This window comes from Sorex fumeus, unplaced genomic scaffold, assembly GCF_029834395.1.
Source record: "Sorex fumeus unplaced genomic scaffold, SorFum_2.1 ptg000033l, whole genome shotgun sequence".
Lineage (NCBI taxonomy): Eukaryota > Metazoa > Chordata > Mammalia > Eulipotyphla > Soricidae > Sorex > Sorex fumeus.
The window spans coordinates 16690953-16710634 of record NW_026606090.1 but is presented as its reverse complement, the minus strand read 5'-3'; the positions used below and the strand labels follow the sequence as shown (position 1 = coordinate 16710634).

At 42.1% G+C, this 19682-nt stretch overlaps 1 protein-coding gene across 1 annotated transcript in view; it reads left to right on the top strand.

The window, feature by feature from the left end:
• POLB (DNA polymerase beta) overlaps positions 1 to 19682 on the top strand; it is a 51998-nt gene that overhangs the window by 27481 nt on the left and 4835 nt on the right. The window contains exons 10-11 of the mRNA XM_056116774.1: positions 386 to 456; positions 2863 to 2949. Coding sequence (XP_055972749.1) covers positions 386 to 456; positions 2863 to 2949 — 158 coding nt within the window. The remainder of the gene's footprint in view (positions 1 to 385; positions 457 to 2862; positions 2950 to 19682) is intronic.

Below are 19682 nucleotides of genomic sequence, written 5' to 3'. Positions count from 1 at the left end.
AGCACCATCTGGAGTGATTCCTGAGCACAGAGCCAGAAGTAACTCTTGAGCATCACTGGGTGTGAACTGAAAAGCCAAAATAAATATTTTTTTAAATGTTGTTTTTACTCATTAAGTAGTTACTTAGGTGTATTTAATATGTAAATGAGGTAATTGTATACAATGTATACTACTGTTACTAACTTGTTATTCTAGATAGTGCTATTTTCATAAATATATGGATAGAACTAATTGAAATCTTTTAATTCTATATCTAAAGACAGTAAAATAGAAAGTTGGGCTATAAATAGTATCAGTGTTTTGTGTATGCATTATCTTAGTTCTATGTTTGCCTACTTGATAAATGTGTCTGAAGAATCCGATATATTTTTTTATTTAATCATAGGTGCAGAATCGAGTGGTGACATGGATGTTCTTTTGACCCATCCAAGTTTTACCTCTGAATCAACCAAACAGGTACGTCATAACTTTATCAAATGCAACCAGTTTTACACAGCAGTAAATAGAGTTTTCTCTCTGATAGTTCACTCATTTTGGGGTAAGTTTTTATTTTTAAGTCAGTTGAAGTACTTTGTACTGATTGAATTCTGTGAAAGGCAAAGTAAGATGTTGAAGATATTTGCACAAGGAATTGTATAAAGACGGGTTTTTACATTCGCAATAATTTATTACATTGGATATACCAACACCAGTCCCACCACCATTATACCTTCCCACCACCAATATTTTGAATTTTTCTAACCACACCCAAGCCTGCTCCAATAGCAGTCCCTAAGTAATTTATTTTATATTGCTTATTATGAATAATCCTCTAACAATGATCAAAAAAAGTTTTTTAGAAAAAAGAAATTGTTATATCTTAGTCTGGAGCCATTAAGCCCTTGTATAAGAGATTTACTAACATGCTGTTGCAGGTTGAACCTTTTGTGCTAATATCACTGTCCTGTCCTGTTCTTTCATTGTTTATCGATTTGCTCGAGTGGGCCCAGAAACATTGTGAGACTTGTTACTGTGTTTGGCATATTGAATACGTCATGGGTAGCTTGCCAGGCTTTGCCATGCGGGCGAGATACTCTCGGTAGCTTGCCAGCCTCTCTGAGAAGGGCAGAGGAATCCAAGGCCGAGGAGTCGAACACAGACTAGAGTGATAGCACAGCGGGTAGGGTGTTTGCCTTGCATGCAGCCGACCTGGTCGACCCGAGTTCGATTCCTCTACCTTCTACTTTACACCCCATCCAATGTGGTGTACTATTCCTGGTATATCAGTGGTGTAAAGTATGAGATGGTTTGCGGTTGTGCACTCCAGAAACTCTAAAATTTTAAATAGGTTGATATAGCTGGAGTTAATTTTTCAGCTGCATGGTCACTTTGGAGTCTGGAGGCATCTTTGCAGCTTGTTGATCTCTTCCTAGATTTATTAGTGAGTCTCAGGATCATGTCCCTTAATGAGCTCATATGGCATCAGAGGCAGCATGGGTGTGACTGCCAGGCTCCTGGAAGCACAGGGAGATGGGGGGAGGTCACCCATTCCCAGCTCCATGAGAGCTTGGAGATTTTGGTCACAAAACCTGCATCCCTGGATTTCTCAGCAGATTTACTCCTAGATGAGGCTCATCCAAGCCTGTGGAGGTCGGCCATGAGCATGGCATCAATTGGGTTATGGAGGTTTTCAGTTGCTGGGCTCTTTGGAATAGGTCCCACTACCAACCACTGGCTCCAGGCTGTCCCAGATGAGGTTCAGCCTGGCATAGGGTCTGGAGGCATCGCTGTAGCTTGTTGATCTCTTCTTCTGAGATTTGAAAAGACCGATTTTAAGTAGTGAAATATTTTCAGAATTATTGTTTATCGTAGTTTTCTAGAATACTAATAAACTTGACCTCTTATAGAAAACCCATGAAGGCAAATTTTAAAATGTTTTAAATTGAATTATGATTGACATGTAACATTGAATTCGCTATAGATATATAGCTTAATGATTCAGTATTGCAAAATGATCATAAATTTGTTAACGTTCATCACTGTATATAGTTAGAAAATATTTTCTTGTGGTGAGAATTTCTTTCTTTTTTTGGTGGTGGTGGTGGAGGGTCACACCTGGTACTGCTCAGAGCTTACTCGAGGCTCTGCACTGAGAGATTACTCCTGGCAGGGCTGGGGGCATCCCAAATGGTCCCCCAAATACCACCAGGTGTAATTTCTGAGTACAGAGCCAGGAGTAACCCCTGAGTATAGCTGGGTGTGCCCGCCTTCCCCCCCAAAAAAGAATAACAAAAAAGGTTTATTGATAAAATGAATCTTGTTAAAACGCTGAAGAATTCAGGTATATGGGACCCATGACTGAAATCTCCAAGCTCGATCGGAGCAGGACTGGGCCTCTTCCCCACAACTCCCTAGTTTTCCAGTAGCGTGGGAGTCATACCCACAAACTGCCTTCAGCGCCATATAATCTCATCAATGGCCAACATCCAGAAACTCAGAAATAAAGCTCCCAGAAGAGAGCGACATAGGCCTTACCCATTAGAGAATCTGTTCTATAATCGTATTCTAAATTTCATAATTCCTGGACCTCTCATACTCTAGCCCACTGATGTATCAAGAGTAGCACACAGTTGTTTGGGTTTAACATATTTGTTTATAATCTCTTATACAAAGGCTTAATGACCCCAGGATGAAATCCCCAACGATCTTCACACACTTTCCTCTTATGGTGGTGGGAAGGTCCACGGGGTAGATTGGTGTTTGAATATTAAATGTAATGAATTATTGTAATGAATAGGATAATTAAAAAAACCACTCATGTCAGAAATGTTTTCTTGTAACAGTATTTGCTCTTTATCTTACTCTTTCATTGTGGCTCTACAGCCAAAGTTGTTACATCGTGTTGTGGAGCAGCTACAGAAGGTCGGCTTTATTACAGATACCCTGTCCAAGGGTGAGACGAAGTTCATGGTAAGTGCTCCTTCCAGTTAAACTAGACTGAAGAAACCTGGGAGACTCAGTAACCTTTCCGAGCATAAACTCTCTAACAATATAAGTAAGACAATCATGAGAGCACAGAGAAGACCAATAAACAGGATACTAATCCTAGAATATTTTAGTAAGAAATTTTGTTTTAGGAGTCAGAGTGATAGTACAATGGTCATGGCATTAATCTTGCACCCCATAGAGTAATCACAGAATGCAGAGGCAGGAATGAGCCCAGACCAACTGCCAGGTGTGGTCCAAATAGACAAAACAAAAAAGAAAAGGAAAGAAAAGAAATTTTGTTTTAAATCACCCACTTGTTAAAAAATACCATCTGAGTAGATATTTAGACATAATATGTTATTTTTAATATCTGTATATAAGATTTTGTTTAAATAGCAAATTTTTTATATTCTCTGGCTTAGAATTCTTCAGTAAGTGAGATTACTGTTGTCTGAAGAGCAGTAATCACAACACCAAAGAAAGAAAAGGAGTCAGTAAATGTGATAAAATATATGGGAAGCAAACATATTATATGGAAAAGTAAGTATAGGAGTGAATAGAAATTAATAGAACTGGAGATGGCAGTGAAATTCTTCAGCATGAATTGTCAAAATCCTGTTGTCTTCTTGGGGAGTTAAGATGGAGAGGGATTACAGCAGATAATATATGTGCCTCATGCATGACTGCCCTGAATTCAATCCCCAGTACCACATGGACACCTGGGCCCCTACACGAGTGAGGCCTGAGCACAAAGCCAGGAGTGATCCCTGAGCATAGACCTGGGAGTGAGCCCTGAGCACAGAGCCAGGAGTTATTTTTGAGCACAGAGCCAGAAGTTATCCCTGAGCATGGAGCCAGGAGTAAGCGCTGATCACCTCTAAACTTGACCCCAAAACAAAACAAACAGATTTGAAGATTCAAGGACTAGGAGAAATCTCTCCAAGGGCTGGAGCACATGCTTACATGTGGGTGGCCTGGATTCTGTCCCTGAGCTCTGCTGGGTGTGACCTTCCCTCCCTTTAGGCACCTGAGCACCACTAGATCTGAAGCTACCCCTCCCCCCCAAAAAAAGAGTTTTTTGAAGTTATAAATGACAAATGGATTGAAAACAGATTAGAAAATTGTCCTACTTAAAAACTGACAGGGGCTGGAGCAATAGCACAGTGGATAGGGCGTTTGCCTTGCATGCGGCTGACCTGGGTTGATTCCCAGCATCCCATATGGTCCCTGAGCACCGCCAGGGGTAATTCCTGAGTGCAGAGCCAGGAGTAACCCCTGTGCATTGCCAAGTGTGACCAAAAAAGCACTGTCACTGTCACTGTCCTCCCGTTGTTCATCGATTTTCTCGAGCGGGCCCAGTAACGTCTCCATTGGAGACTTTGTTGTTACTGTGTTTGGCATATCGAATACATCACGGGTAGCTTGCCAGGCTCTGCCGTGCGGGCGAGATACTCTTGGTAGCTTGCCGGGCTCTCTGAGAGGGGCGGAGGAATCGAACTCGGGTCGGCCATGTTGGCTGCGTGCAAGGCAAACGCTCTGCCGCTGTGCTATCGCTCCAGCCCGAAAAAGCAAAACAAAAAAAAAAAAAAACTGACATGAGGACAAGTGGAAATCTAGGGAACTAGGTAATAGTGGAAATCTAGGGAACTAGGTAATAGAGGTTAATATTTACTCTATTTTTCACTTAAATATAGCATTCAAATCTCTTTTCTCTGTGCACCTTTGACCAACTTAGTTAATGCCACAGAGCCACAGACTTCGAAATGCTTAAGATGGTAAACTTTATGCTACAACAAAAGAAGTCTTGCCATTAAATTATATTTGGTGATTTTGATGTACCATAAAATATATTCTTTAAGTTGGTTACACTTTACTAGTATTTTCTTTTATTTAAATTTTATTTTTATAAAATACTTCACAATATTTGATTCATTTAATAGTCAAACACGAATCCCACCGCCATTACACTTTCCCATCACCATATTTCGGATGTTTCCATTCCGAACCCCAACCCCTGCCTCTAAAACAGAATTGAAATAATTTATTTTGTATTGTTTGCTGTGAATAAGCCACTAAAAATGAGACAAAAAAGGTTTCTTAGAAGAAAGTGTGTGAAGATTGTTGTATTTCATTCAGAAGCCATTTAGCCCTTCTAAGAGATTAGTAACAAGTTGTTAAAGGTTGAGCCATGTGTGCTTACATATATATGTATATATATATATATATATATATATATAGAGAGAGAGAGAGAGAGAGAGAGAGAGGTAGATAGATAGATAGAAAGATAGATAGATATCTGTAAAAATATATCTCCTTCTAAGATTGGAGGCCTTCTACTCTAAACCCCATCAAATGTGGTGTGGTACTCTTGGAATATCAGTGGTATAAAGTATGAGATGTCTAGGAAGAGGTTCCCTCATGGGTGAGACCTGTTCGAGCGTGTGGAGATCAGCTGTGAGCATGGCGGCGGTTGAGCTCTGGAGGTTTTCAGCTTCTGAGGCTGGCTCCAGGGGGCTTGGAGGAGCCTCCTCCTCCCCCTCTGGGGTGCCCCTAATGAAACAGCCTGGTGTGGGGTCTGGAGACATGGCTGTGGTGTCGTTCTGTGCTCTTTTCTGAGAGATGTATTGTTGAGTCTCCCACTTTACCAGTATTTTCAAAAGAATTTGGCGAAAGGCAAAAATAATTCTAGTTAGTCTTTGGGTACTAATATCTGTCCTGAATATATCCGGTTTTGAGTCCTTTAAACCCAAAAGTATATACACATTTTATGTGTCATTAAAGATAGGATTTAGGGTCCAGAGTGTTAGTATAGTGGGTAGGGTATTTGCCTTTCACGTGACCAACCTGGGTTCGATTCCCAGCATCCCATGTGGTCCCCAAAGCACTGCCAGGAGTAATTTCTGAGTGCAGAGCCAGGAGTAACCCGTAAGCATCACTGGGTGTGACCCTGGAAGCAAAAAAAAAGAAAACACAATAAAGATAGGATTTATATGTCTCCATGAATATCTATTTTTAATTAATTTCGTTTCAATTCACTCAGAATAACTGCTCATAAATCATATTTAAATTATTTAAAAATGTTTTCAATTGAATCATTGAATTACACAGTTACATGGTTATTCACAGTTGAGTTCCAGGCATACAGTGTTCCAGCATCAATCCCTTTATCCCTGTGCACTTTTCTTCAGAAATCTCCTCAATTTTCCTCACAACACCCCATTCCCCCCGTCCCTGCCCCCATGGAAACTAGTTTATGGTACTGTTATGCATATCACTTTATCTCCTTTCAGCAGCCCATTCTCCAATTGTCATAATTTCCTTTCTCTGACCTACACCTTGTCACCTCCAACCCAGCAGCAGCATTCCTACTGACTACCAGTAATCATGCTCTTTGTGTCTATTTTTTTGGAGCATTTGTTACACTCCAGCTGTTTGTTTATATCCCAAATAAGAGAGAAATAATTCTGTTTTCTGTCCTTCTCCCTCTAACTTCATGTAGCGTATGATACTCCTTCGATCTGTGAGTGTAGCAGCAAATTGCATGGCTTCATCTTTTTTTTTTTTATGTTAAGTAGTATTCAATTGTGTGTATGTACTTCTTTATCTAGTCATCTGTAATTGGGCACTTAGGTTGTGTTCAGATTTTGGCTGTTATGCTGCAATGAGTACAAGAGTACAGCTGTCTTTTATTCACTATGTTTTGGGGGTTTAGGGATATATTACAGGAAGTGGTATTGCTGGGTTGTATGAAAGCTCAATTCCCTAGTTTTTGAGGAATGACCAAACTTTTCCATAAAGGTGGGCCAGTTGAGTTCCCAGCAGCAGTGAAGGGGGACTTCTTTCGCTCCTGCATCCACACCGACGGTGGTGGTGGTTCTTTGTGATAAGTGCCAGTTTCTCTGTTGTGAGATGATATCTCATTTTTGTTTTGATTTGTATTTCTTTATGCTTAGTGATACAGAGCATGTTTTCATATACCTTTGACCATTTGTATGTCTTCTTTGAGGAAGTTTCTGTTCATCTCTTCTTTCCATTTTTTTGATGGGGTTGGATTTTTTTTTCTTGTAAAGTTCCGCAAGTATTTTATATAACTTGAATATTAACCCTTTATTAAATAAGTTGGCTGCGTGCAAGGCAAACGCCCTACCGCTGTGCTATCGCGAAGGCACAGCAGGTAGGGCGTTCGCCTTACAAGCGGCCAACATGGCCGACCCGAGTTCGATTCCTCTGCCCCTCTCGGAGAGCCCGGCAAGCTACCGAGAGTATTCAATATGCCAGACACACTAACAACAAAGTCTCCAATGGAGACGTTACTGGGCCCGCTCGAGCAAATCGACGATCAACGGGAGGGCCTATACCTTTACCTTTACCTATTAAATAAGTGGTGAGCAAATAATTTCTCCCAGTCTGTGGTGTCTTTGTATATTGGTCCTCATTTATTTTGAGGTGCAGAAGCTTCTTAATTTTTTTCCTTTTTTTAAATTTTTTTTTAAAAATTTTTATTAGTGAGACACCATGAGGTACAGTTGTAGACTTAAAAATTTTGTGCTTGGGTCTCAATTATACAATGATCAAATACCCATCCCTCCACCAGTGCCCATTTCCCACCACCATGGATCCCAGTATCTCTCCAACCCCCCATTCTCCCCTTCCCACCCTGCCTCTGTGACAGGGCATTCCCCTCTGTTCTCTCTCTCCTTTTGGGTGTTGTGGTTTGCAAAAGAGGCATTGAGTGGCAATCATGTTTGGTCTATAGTCTACTTTCAGCATGCTTCTCCCATCCTGGGAGTATCCTCCCAACACCCTTTATTTGGTGCTCCCTTCTCTATCTGAGCTGGCTTTTCCCCCTAGCATGTGCGGCTGGCCTCAGACCCATGGAGTAAACCTCCTAGTACTTATCTCGGCCATTCTTGGGTGTTAGTCTCCTATTTTGTTACTTTATGTTCCCCAGATGAATGCAATCTTTCTATGTCTATCCCTCTCTTTCTGAGTCATTTCGCTTAACATGATACTTTCCATGTAGTACCACTTGTATGTAAATTTCATGACTTCATCTTTTCTAACAGCTACATAGTACTCCATTGTGTAAATGTACCAAAGTTTCTTTAACCAGTCATCTGTTCTTGGGCACTCAGGTTTTTTCCAGATTCTGGCTATTGTAAAGAGTGCTGCAATGAACAAACAAGTGCAGATGTCACTTCCACTATACTTTTTTGCTTCTCTGGGGTATATTCCCGGGAGTAGTATTGCTGGGTCAAATGGGAGTTCAATTTCTAATATTTTGAGAATCATCTATACTGTTTTCCAAAAGGGCTTAATCAGTCAGCATTCCCACCAGCAGTGAAGGAGGGTCCCTTTCTCGCCACATCCGTGCCAGCACCAGTTGCTTTTGTTCTTGTGGATGTGGGCCAGTCTCTGTGGTGTGAAATGATATCTCATTGTTGTTTTGATCTGCATCTCTCTGATGATTAGTGATGTAGAGCATTTTCTCATGTGCCTTTTAGCCATTCGTATTTCTTCTTTGAGAAAATTTCTGTTCATTTCATCGCCCCATTTTTTGATTGGGTTGGATGTTTTCTTCTTGTGGAGTTCAACCTGTACTTTGAATATCCTTGATATCAAACCCTTGTTGGATGTGTATTTGGCGAATATCCTTTCCCACTCTGTAGACTGTCTTTGTATTTTGGTCACTGTTTCTTTGGAGATGCAGAAGCTTCTTAGTTTAAGATAGTCCCATTTGTCTATCTCTGTTTTCACTTGCTTGGCCAGTGGCGTGACATCTTTGAAGACACCATTAGCTTCAATGTCATGGAAGGTTTTGCCAACTTTTTCTTCAATGTACCTTATGGATTCTGGTCTGATGTGGAGGTCTTTAATCCACTTTGATCAAACTTTTGTACATGGCATTAGGCAGAGATTGGAGCCCACTTTTTTGCATGTAGCCGTCCAGTTTTGCCAGCACAATTTGTTAAAGAGGCTTTCCTTGCTCCACTTCACTTTTCTTGCCCCCTTATCAAAGATTAGATGATCATATGTTTGGGGGGAGATGTCAGTATATTCAACCCTGTTCCATTGGTCTACAGCTCTGCCTTTGTTCCAGTACCATGCTGTTTTAATTATTACTGCCTTGTAGTAGAGTTTGAAGTAGAGAGGTTGATTCCTCCCATTTTCTTTTTCCCAAGAATTGCTTTAGCTTTTCGTGGGAGCTTATTGTTCCATATAAATTTCACTCCATATAAATTTCAGGAGTGTTTGCTCCATTTCTTTGAAGAATATCATGGGTATCCTAATAGGGATTGTGTTGAATTTGTACAGTGCTTTGGGAAGTATTGCCATTTTGACAATGTTAATTCTCCCCATCCATGAACAGGGGATGTTTTTCCAATTCCTCATGTCCTCTTTTATTTCCTGAAGTAGCGTTTTGTAGTTTTCTTTGTACAGGTTCTTTACTTCCTTAGTTAAGCTGATTCCTAGGTAGTTGATTTTCTGGGGCACAATTGTGAACAGGATTGTTTTCTTCATGTCACTTTCTTCTCTTTCTCTGTTTGCGTATAGGAAAGCCATGGATTTTTGGGTATTGATTTTATAGCCTGCAATTTTACTATACAAGTCTATTGTTTCTAGGAGTTGCTTGGTAAAAGTTTTAGGGTTCTCTAATTAAAGTATCATATCATCTGTGAATAGTGAGAGCTTGATTTCTTCCTTTCCTACCTGGATGCCCTTAATATCTTTTTCTTGCCTAATCGCTATTGCAAGTACTTCCAGTGCTATATTGAACAGCAGTGGAGAGAGTGGGCATCCTTGTCTGGTCCCTGATCTTAGTGGGAAGGTTCTCAGTTTTTCCCATTAAGGATGATGCTTGCTGTAGGAGAAGCTTCTTAATTTAATGTAGTCCAATTTTTTTATGTTTGCTTCCACATGCTTGGCCAGTGGTATTATATCCTTAAAGATGCTCCTAGCTTCTGTGCCATGTTTTGCCTGTGTTTTTCTCTATGTAACTTAGGGACTCAGGTCTGATATCAAGGTCTTTAATCCATTTTGATTTTACTTTTGATTTGTCCATGGCATTAGAAAGAGGTCAGAGTATTTTTTTTAATTGTTGAAGAGACTTTCCCTGCTTCACTTCATACTTTGTTGCTCCTTTGTTGAGATTAACTGAGCATATACCTGGGATCTTCTTCTGGAATTTTAGTTCTATACCACTGATACACACAAACACACACCACACACACACCACACACACTCACACAACCACACACACACACACCCTACTGGAGTACAGTACCATGTTGTTTTAATTACTACTGCTTTGTGCTATAGTTCATGCCAGAAATTTGAAGCAAAGCTTTCCATTTTTCACCACTAAGTATAATGTTTGCTGTGAGCTTATGGTAAATGGAGTTTTGTGCCATCTTTTTGTACAAATTTGGCTTTTTTGTGAGATTTGTCATCTCTTAAGCCCATTCAGTGCTTCTTACAAAGTTGATTTAGAGTCTCTGAAGTTCCTGAGCCATTTCTTATATTTGAAGCTCTGTAACACTCCTTTAAATCAGAATAAAAGTCTGTCTTGGTACAGCAGTCTTGATGAGGCACTTATTTCATTGGGGTTTTGTTTTGTTTCGTTTTGGGGCTATATCTGAAGGTGCTCAGTGCTCCCTCCTTGCTCTGCACCTCAGGGTCGCTCCTGGCAGGCTCAAGGGACAATACCGGATGCTGGGAATTTAACTCAAGTGAACCCTGTGCAAGGCCAGCGCCCTCACACTGTGCTGTTGCTCTGACCCTTGACCTTTGTTTTTGTTGTTAATTCTGTCCCATTCTTGTCTTGAGGCTTGCAGGGTCTCATTTGATGAATCTGTAAATTTTAAGGATGCTCTTTTGTATGTAATTTCCACCCTTGATCATGCTGCTTTTAATGTTCTGTTTCTATTCACACCCTGATGGTTCTTGTGTAGTTCTGTTGAACTTATTCCAAAGTTCTTTTGTTTGCCGTTCATTAATTTTGAGGCTTACTACCATCTTCTGCTATTTATTGTCTGGAGGTTTTCTGCATCTCATCTTGGTGCTCTCTGATTCTGTCCTCAGCTGCTGTTACTCTGATGCTGAGGTTTTCCAGTGAGATTTTCGTTTCACCTACCAAATTCTTCAGTTCTGTCATTTCTGCTTGTAATTTCTCATTTCTGCTCTTGCGTCATACTGTGTTTTATTTGCTTTCTGTTCCATTATTGCTTTGAGCTTATGGAACACCCGTGATACTAAAGTCCTTCTCTGAAATGTCCTACAGCTGGCTAGTCCTGGCTAGTCCTTGGGGGGCTGTCTTCGCTCACTCCGCATGGTGGGGTTCTGCGCTGCTTTCCCATGACATCTGTTGCAGGTCTTTTGTTTATTGCCTGCCTTCAACTATTTTCACTGTGTGTTAAAGAGAGAAGTATCTTCTGAAAGGCCCAGACTGTGTTCCCTTCACTCTGGGAGTCTGTCTCCTGTGTGTGCTTGGACCTGGGGGAGCTCACCTGGGAGTCTGTTAGGTTTGAAATTGGGGCATGGCATTGTTGCACATAGGCTCTAATACCTGGCACTTCTCAGGGGTGGGGACTGTTCGGGTGGGCATTAGCTGGATCTCAGGCTACTCACTGGCTCCAGCTTGCCTTCCCCTGGAGCTGGCCCTGGGGCGCTCACCTGGGAATTAGCAGGGTCAAAGTGGTGGTGTCTAAATGTTTATAAATCTTATATTTAAGGAACATTCAATCAGATAAAATCTTTAAACATATGCTAGGGGCCAGAGCAATAGTGCAGTGAGCAGGGTGTCTTTATTTTGCATGTGTCAACCTGGTTTCAATCCCCAGCAGCCATATGGTCCTCGAGCACTGACAGGAATAAGTCCTGAACACAGCTGAGTGTGATCCAAAACCCAAAAGTAATAATACATGCTCAGCAAATTGGATTTGGGTAGTTGCTTCTGCCAGTGCTCAGGGATGGAACCCAGAACTCCCTCATGCAAAGCATATGCCTCTGCCCTTGAGTTCTCTCCCCATCCTCTCTGAGCACTGTTTCACCTAACTCTAAGTTCTCCCTGGGAAGGCAATGGGATTCTCCACTGGCGATTTGTGCTGACAGTTTTCAGAGTTAGGAACCAGGAGGGAATTCAGGAAATACAACTGCAGAAGCTTTATTTTACAGTCCAACAATGTCTGATACTCAGTGAGAGATCCACAGAGAAAACCAACAGAGACTATAGAAATCTGGCTAGCAAGAACACAAACAAACATACTTTGCAAACTGATGGGCTGGGCGCCATCTGAAAAGGAAAGGTAATAGTCACCAGGTATACCTGAGCATAAAAACTAGATGGCAGTGAGAAATTGGGTTAGCCTCATAGCAATTCAAAGGATACCTTTGCTTCAGAAGAGCAAGAGGAGATACCACAGTGGCTGCTAGAGAGTACTCCACCTCTGACCTTTCACATTTGATACATGGCAAACTCAGGCCACACACCTGCCGTAGAATAGGACTGGGTCTTTGGAAAACTGCTAATTTAGCTTGCTTTCTCTCAGTAATAAACCTGGCAGCCTGTACACAGGTGTTGCCAGAAAAAGGAATCCTCCAAGTCTTTTTTTTTAAGTCAAACAAATTTTTTTTTTTTTTTTGCTTTTTGTGTCACACCTGGCGATGCTCAGGGGTTACTCCTGGCAGTGCTCGGGTGGACCATATGGGATGCTGGGAATCGAACCTGGGTCTGCCGCATGCAAGGGAAACGCCCTACCCACTATGCTATCGCTCCAGCCCCTCGTCAAACAATTTTTTTTTAAACTAATAAAATGGAGGGTTTTTTTGGTTTAGGTTTTAAGTATTGAAGGCCCGGATGACAAGAACAAAAAACCATAGGCCTTTATATTTGACATAGGAATGCATCTTAGTGGTTAGTTTATATATGAAGCTTGTATATCATGTATGTAGTTAATCTATTTTCTGAAGCTTAAAAAGTTTTTTTTTAATTTTTTAATGAATCACCGCGAGATACAGTTACAGACTTACAAACTTTCATGCTTATGTTTTAGACATAAAATGATCAAGTACCCATCCCTCCACCAGTGCCCATTCTCCATCACCAATGTTCCTAGTGTCCTTTCCATCCCCCCTCATTGACCCCACCTCTGCCACCTCCCCCCGCCCCCCGCCTCTGTGGCAGGTGCATTCCCTTTTACTCTCTCCTTTAGGGTGTTGTGGTCTGCAATGCAAGTATTGGATGGCCATCATGTTCGGTCTATAGTCTACTCTCGGCACACACCGCCCATCACGAGCGGACCCTCCAAACACCCTTTCAGATAGAGAAGGTAGTCTCTTCTCTATCTGAGCTGCCTTTTTCCCCAGAATGTGAGGCTGGCTTCCAAGCTGTGAAGCAAACTTCCTGGTCCTTATCTCTACTATTCTTAGGTGTTAGTCTCCCATTCTGTTACTTTATATTCCACAGATGAGTGCAGTCTTTCTATGTCTGTTCCTCTCTTTCTTACTCATTTTGCTTAGAATGATACTTTCCATGTGGTACCACTTGTATATAAATTTCATGACTTCATCTTTTCTAACAGCTACATAGTACTCCATTGTGTAATTTCTAGGTGTTTGACTTGGTTCTCCGTGTCTGTGTCTGATTCACTTCTATTCTCAGTGCATCGTGGTCTGAAAAGATTGTTGATACTATTTCTATCTTCCTGGTTCTATTAAAGTATGTTTTGTGTCTTAGCACATGTTTTATTTTGGAAAATGTTCCATGTGCACTGGAGAAGAAGTGTACTTTTTCCTTTGGGGGTGTAAAGCCCTGTATAGGTCTATAAGCCCTCTCTCTTCTATTTCTTCTTTCAAACCAATGTTTGTTTATTTTGCCACTGATTAGGGTGATTAAATTAGGAATTAACTCCACCTTACTTTTTTTTTTATAATTTTATTTATTGAATCACCGTGAGAGCGGTTACAAAGCTTTCAGTCATACAATGAAACACCCGTACCTCACCAGTGCCCATTCTCCACCACCAAAAACCCCAGTATACCCCCATCCCACACCCTCCCCCTACCTGTGGGGCAGATGATTTCCACATTACTCTCTCTCTCTCTACTTTGATTACATTCAATATTTTGACACCAGACTCACCATCATTACTTGGGATTTTACCCCAACACTCAGATCTGCCGAAAAGGCAACAGTAGACAGTTTGTTTATGATGTTGCGTGGCTGCAGTAGTGGCTGCGCAATTTTGAAATTCCAAAAATTTAACAATTATATCTGGAGGGATCTCTGCCAAAACCTGCTGGGTTGGTTCTGAGATTTGTTCCTGAGTCTCTGGGATCATGGCTGTGAAAAAGCTTGATCAGGAGCCAGAGAGGTAGTTCATGGGCGGCAACTCGGGGTCTCGTTGGGATGTGGAGGAAAGGGCCGGCTCCACCCCCATCCCCTGAGGTCCTGTGTGTCTCGTCACTGAGGACCCAAATCTGACTGTCCAGTGGCCTCTATGGCGGCTGCTGAGCCCCCTAGAGGGAGCAGGCAGAGTGACAGCACCCTTTCCCCCCTGGGGTGGCCCAGTGACAGTAACCTACTGCTGGGTCCAGATGGATTTTTGCCAAGAGCCACTGGGTTTTGAGATTTGTTTCTGAGTCTCTGGGATCATGGCCGTTAAGCAGCTTGATCAGGAGCCAGAGAGGCCATTCGTGGGTGGCGACTCGGTCTCGTTGGGGCAGGGAAGAAAGGGCCGGTTCCATCCCCATCTGTGAGGCCCCACGTGTCTTGTCACTGCAGGCCCAAAACTGACTGTCCAGTGGCCTCTGGAGGATGACGGCCACCAGGGGGAATAGGCCAAGGCACGAAAACTATTCGTACCTGGGGTGACCCAGTGCCGGTAATCTACTGCAGGAACCGGACACATTTCTGCCAAAAGCTGCTGGGTTCTGAGATTTGTTTCTGAGTCTCTTGGATCATGGCTGTGAAGCAGCTTGATCGGGAGCCAGAGAGGCAGTTCATGGGCAGCAACTTGGAGTCTCATTGGAACAGGGAGGAAAGGGCTGGCTCCACCCCCATCCCATGAGGCCCCGTGTATCTCGTCACTGCGGGTCCAAAGCTGACTGTCCAATAGCTTCTGGAAGATGGCGGCCACCGAGCCACCAAGGGGGAGCAAGCGGAGGGCCAGCACCCTTTCCCCCTTGGGGGTGGCCCAGCAATAGTAACATACTGCAGGAACTGGATGCATTTCTGCCAAAAGCTGCTGGGTTTTGAGTTTTGTTTCTGAATCTCTGGGATCATGGCCATTAAGCAGCTTGATCAGGAGCCAGAGAGGCCATTCGTGAGCTGCAACTTGGGGTCTCATTGGGGCAAGGAGGAAAGGACTGGCTCCACCCCCATCCCGTGAGGCCCCACATGTCTCATCACTGCAGGCCCAAACCTGACTGTTTAGTGGCCTCTTGAGGATGGCGGCCACTGGGCCACCAGGGGAACAGGCCAAGACACGAAATCTATTCCCCCCTGGGGTGGCCCTGTGCCAATAACATACTGCAGGGACCGGATTCATTTCTGCCAAAAGTCGTTGGGTTTGAGATTTGTTTTTAAGTCTCTGAGATCATGGCTGTTAAGCAGTTTGATCAGGAACCAGAGAGGCCATGCCTCCAATTATATAGATGAACCAGAGGTGGTTTGTGAGTGTTTCTCCCACATACCTAACTTTTGGCCGTTTACTTTCTTGGTAAACTTTGCCCCAGGTTTTGGGGTTCTGGACAAAGGCACAGCAGCAGTTTTGGGGTATCTGGAAGTCTGAAAGCGCCATCAGGTTGCTGATGCACTCACCTCACAGGTACAGATTGACCTGCTGGCGGCACCATACCCCCTTGGGCTTTTGGTTTTGATAAGTCTTTTGATTACAGTTTCAATTTCCTTGATATTAATAAGTCTATTCAGGTATTCCAGATCTTCTTGGTTCAGCCTTGGGAGATTATAGGAATCCAGGAATTTATCTATTTCTTCTGGGTTCTCTTTTTTCTTGGCATAAAGTCTTTCAAAGTAGTCTCTGATGATTTTTGATTTTCCTGGTTTCTGTTGTGATATCCCCCTTTTCATTTCTGATTCAGTTTATTAGGGTTCTCTCTCTCTCTCTCTCTCTCTTTGTGAGTCTTGCTAGTGGTTTATCAATCTTGTTTATTTTCTTTAAGAACCAACTCTTGGTTTCATTGATCTTTTGGATTGTTTTTTGGGTTTCCATGTTGTTGATTTCTGCTCTAAGTTTATTGTTTCTTTTCTTCCACCTGGTTTGGGCTCCTTCTGATGGTCCTTTTCTAAAATCTTGAGCTGTGAAGTCAAGTTATTTATGTGGCCCTTTTTTCCTTCCTGAGGAATGCTTGCAGAGCTATAAATTTTCCCCTTCACACGGCTTTTTCTGCATCCCCGAAGTTCTGGTAGCTCGTGTCTTCATTTTCATTTGTTTCCAAGTACCTTTTGATTTCTCCTTGATTTCCTTCCTGGCCCACTTGTTGTTCAACACTGAATTGTTTAATTTCCAGATGTTTGATTTGGTTTTCTGCGTCTGTGCATGATTAACTTCTATCTTCAGTGCATCATGGTATGAAAAGATAGTTGATACAGTGTCTATCTTCCTGATTCTGTTGAAGTATATTTTGTGGCTCAGCACGTGGTCTATTCTGGACAATGTTCCCTGTGCACTGGAAAAAGAATGTGCATTCTTTTCTGGGAGGAGTATAAAGACCTGTGTGTATCTATTAGCCCTCAGTCTTCTATTTCTTCCTTCAAAGCCAGTGTTTCCTTGTTTAGTTTTAATCTTGTTCATCTATTCAGAGGTGATAAGGCAGTGTTGAAGTCTCCAACTACTATTGTGTTGCTATCAATGTCTTCCTTAAAATCTGTTGGCAGTTGTTTTAAGTATTTAGCTGGTCCCTCATTGGATATGTATACATTTAGGAGTGATTTCTTCTTGCTTTACATATCCCTTGGTTAATAAGTAATGGCCTTTGCTGTCCCTTCTAATCTTTGTCAATCTGAAATCTATGTTGTCCGATACTAGTATGGCCACCCCAGCTTTTTTGAGGGAGTTTTTTGCTTGCAGGATTGCTTTCCATCCTTTGACTTTGAATCTGTGTTTGCTCTGACTGTTCAGATGTGTTTCTTGTAGGCAGCAGAATGTCGGGTTCAAATTTTTAATCCATTTTGCCACTCTGTCTCTTAATTGCTGCATTTACAACCATTGACATTGAGAGAGATAATTGTCATGGGGTTTTGTGCCATCTTTCTCTAGGGATTTGTTGTGCTTGTAGGGGGTTTTCTTGTCTTACAGTAGCCCCTTTAGTGTTTCTTTTAAGTTTGGTTTTGAGTCTATGAAGTTCCTGAGCTGTTGTTTATCCATAAAATAGTTTATCATTCCTTCGAGTTTGAGTGAGAGTTTAGCCGGATAAAGTATTCTTGGTGAAGCATTCATTTCATTGATTTTTTTTTACTATATCCCACCATTGTCTTCGGGCTTTGAGGGTTTCCTCTGATAGGTCTGCTGTAAATCTAAGGGGTGCTCCTTTGTATGTGATTTCCTTCTTTGACCTTGCTGCTTACAGTATTGTGTCTCTATCCATGGCATCCATCATTCTGACTATGATATGTCTTGGAGTTTTTTATTAGGGTCTCTTTTAGCTGGCACCCTTCAGGCTCCTTGGATCTGGATGCCTGCATTCTCCAGCTCTGGAACTTTTCAGCAATGATTTCTGTAACTGGCTTTTTCATTGGGGTTGCCTTTCTGTCCTTCTGGTACTCCAATGATTCTAATGTTCCTCTTGATATCATCCCCTAGGTCTCTTATTCACTCTAGAGCTATTTTGAGGTCTTTTCCCATTGTTTGTTGTCATCTGTAAGCTTCCTGCAGCTCATCTTCAAGCTCCCTGATTCTATCTTTGGTTGTAGACATTCTACTGCTGAGGGCATCCACTGAGTTGGGTTTTTTTTTTTTTAAGAAATGATTGCTGTTTGTTTATTTTTTTAATTTTTATTTGTGAAACACCATGAGGTACAGTTGTAGACTTACAAATTTTTGTGCTTGGGTTTCAGTTATACAATGATCCGGTACCCAACCCTCCACCAGTGCCCATTCTCCATCATTTACTTTTTTTTTTTTTAATTTTTGTTAGTGAAACACCATGAGGTACAGTTGTGGATTTACAAATTTTTGTGCTTGGGTTTCAATTGTACAATGATCAAACACCCATCCCTCCACCAGTGCCCATTTTCTACCACCATGGGTCCCAGTATCCCTCCCACTCCCCATCCCCTATCACACCCTGTCTCTGTGGCAAGGTATTCCCTTTTGTTCTCTCTTTCCTTGTGGGTATTGTGGTTTGCAAAAGAGGCATTGAGTGGCAATCATGTTTGGTCGATAGTCTACTTTCAGCATGCTTCTCCCATCCTGGGAGGATCCTCCCAACACCCTTTATTTGGTGCTCCTTTCTCTATCTGAGCTCCCTTTTCCCCTAGAGTGTGTGGCTGGCACCCACTGAGTTTTTTATTTCATAAAAATAATTCGTGACAGTACTGTGAGTATCTAATTTCTGTTCTAACTTCTTCCTGTATTTTCTTGACTGTCCGTTCCACTGTTTCTTTTACATCCTCCTTTAATTTGCTGGATGCCTGTTCCACCGTTTCTTTGAGTTCATTGAACAACTTCATCATTTCATCTCTGAATTCTTTGTCAGAGAGATCATATTTTTGGGTAACGCCTGTTGGGGCTTCTGGACTCTTCTCTTCATCCTCTCCTTTTGGCAGGGATTTGCACTGTTTCTTCATGTTGTTGTGGTAGTATGGAGGTGGGACCTTCCAGTTCACTATTCCCTCTTGCTGTGAGAGAGGATTCTCAACAAGCTCATTCAATGGTGGTCGCCTTTTTCCCCTTCTAGAATAGATCCTTCCTCTCAGTTGTTCCCCTGTGACTTATGTGAGGCCTCTAGAGAAGCTTCGGAGGATGTGATCTTTTATATTGGGCTTGTACAGCTTATTGTGTTCACCGGAAACTTGTTGAAATTGTGTTTGAGATAGTTAGGATGTTCTTCACAGAGTTAGGTGATGAAGTTTGAGATGTGACTCCAGAGTGCTGGGAGCAGAGGAAAATAACTGTGGCCGCCCTGCCGAAGCCACACCCACTACTGTGGAGGCCATGCCCCCTGCCACGCTGTAGGTGGGGTGCCCAAACTTAAAAAGTTTTGGACTAGAGAAATAGCTCAAAGAACTGGCCATGGCCAGCTTGCATAGGATTTTGTCTTGGCACTGCTGTGTGTAGCTGTGGTGGCCTCTAGCACCAGAGGCAGCAACTCCCACTCGATGACAGTAACAGGTCTGAATCTTCATTTTGATGATTATGATTAGTATTTGTTAGATGAAAAGCATTCTGGTACTCATTTATTTTTTACTTAGTAACAGGTGATTTGTATCATGTCACGAAGATAGGATGAACTAGGTAAGAGTAGATTTGGGTACACAGGTAGAACATTTTATTCTGGGAGCTGGAGTGATAATGCAGTGGGTAAGTTACTTGCCTTATCCAGAGTGGTCATTTCCAACAATTATTGTCATACTGGTCCCTTCTCCATCCTAACTGCCCTCAGCCCACACTTTTGACAAGCTTCCAACTATTGGCCAGTCCTTCTAGACCCATTTTTCCTGGTCGTAAATATTAATCTCATACATTTTTTTAGTA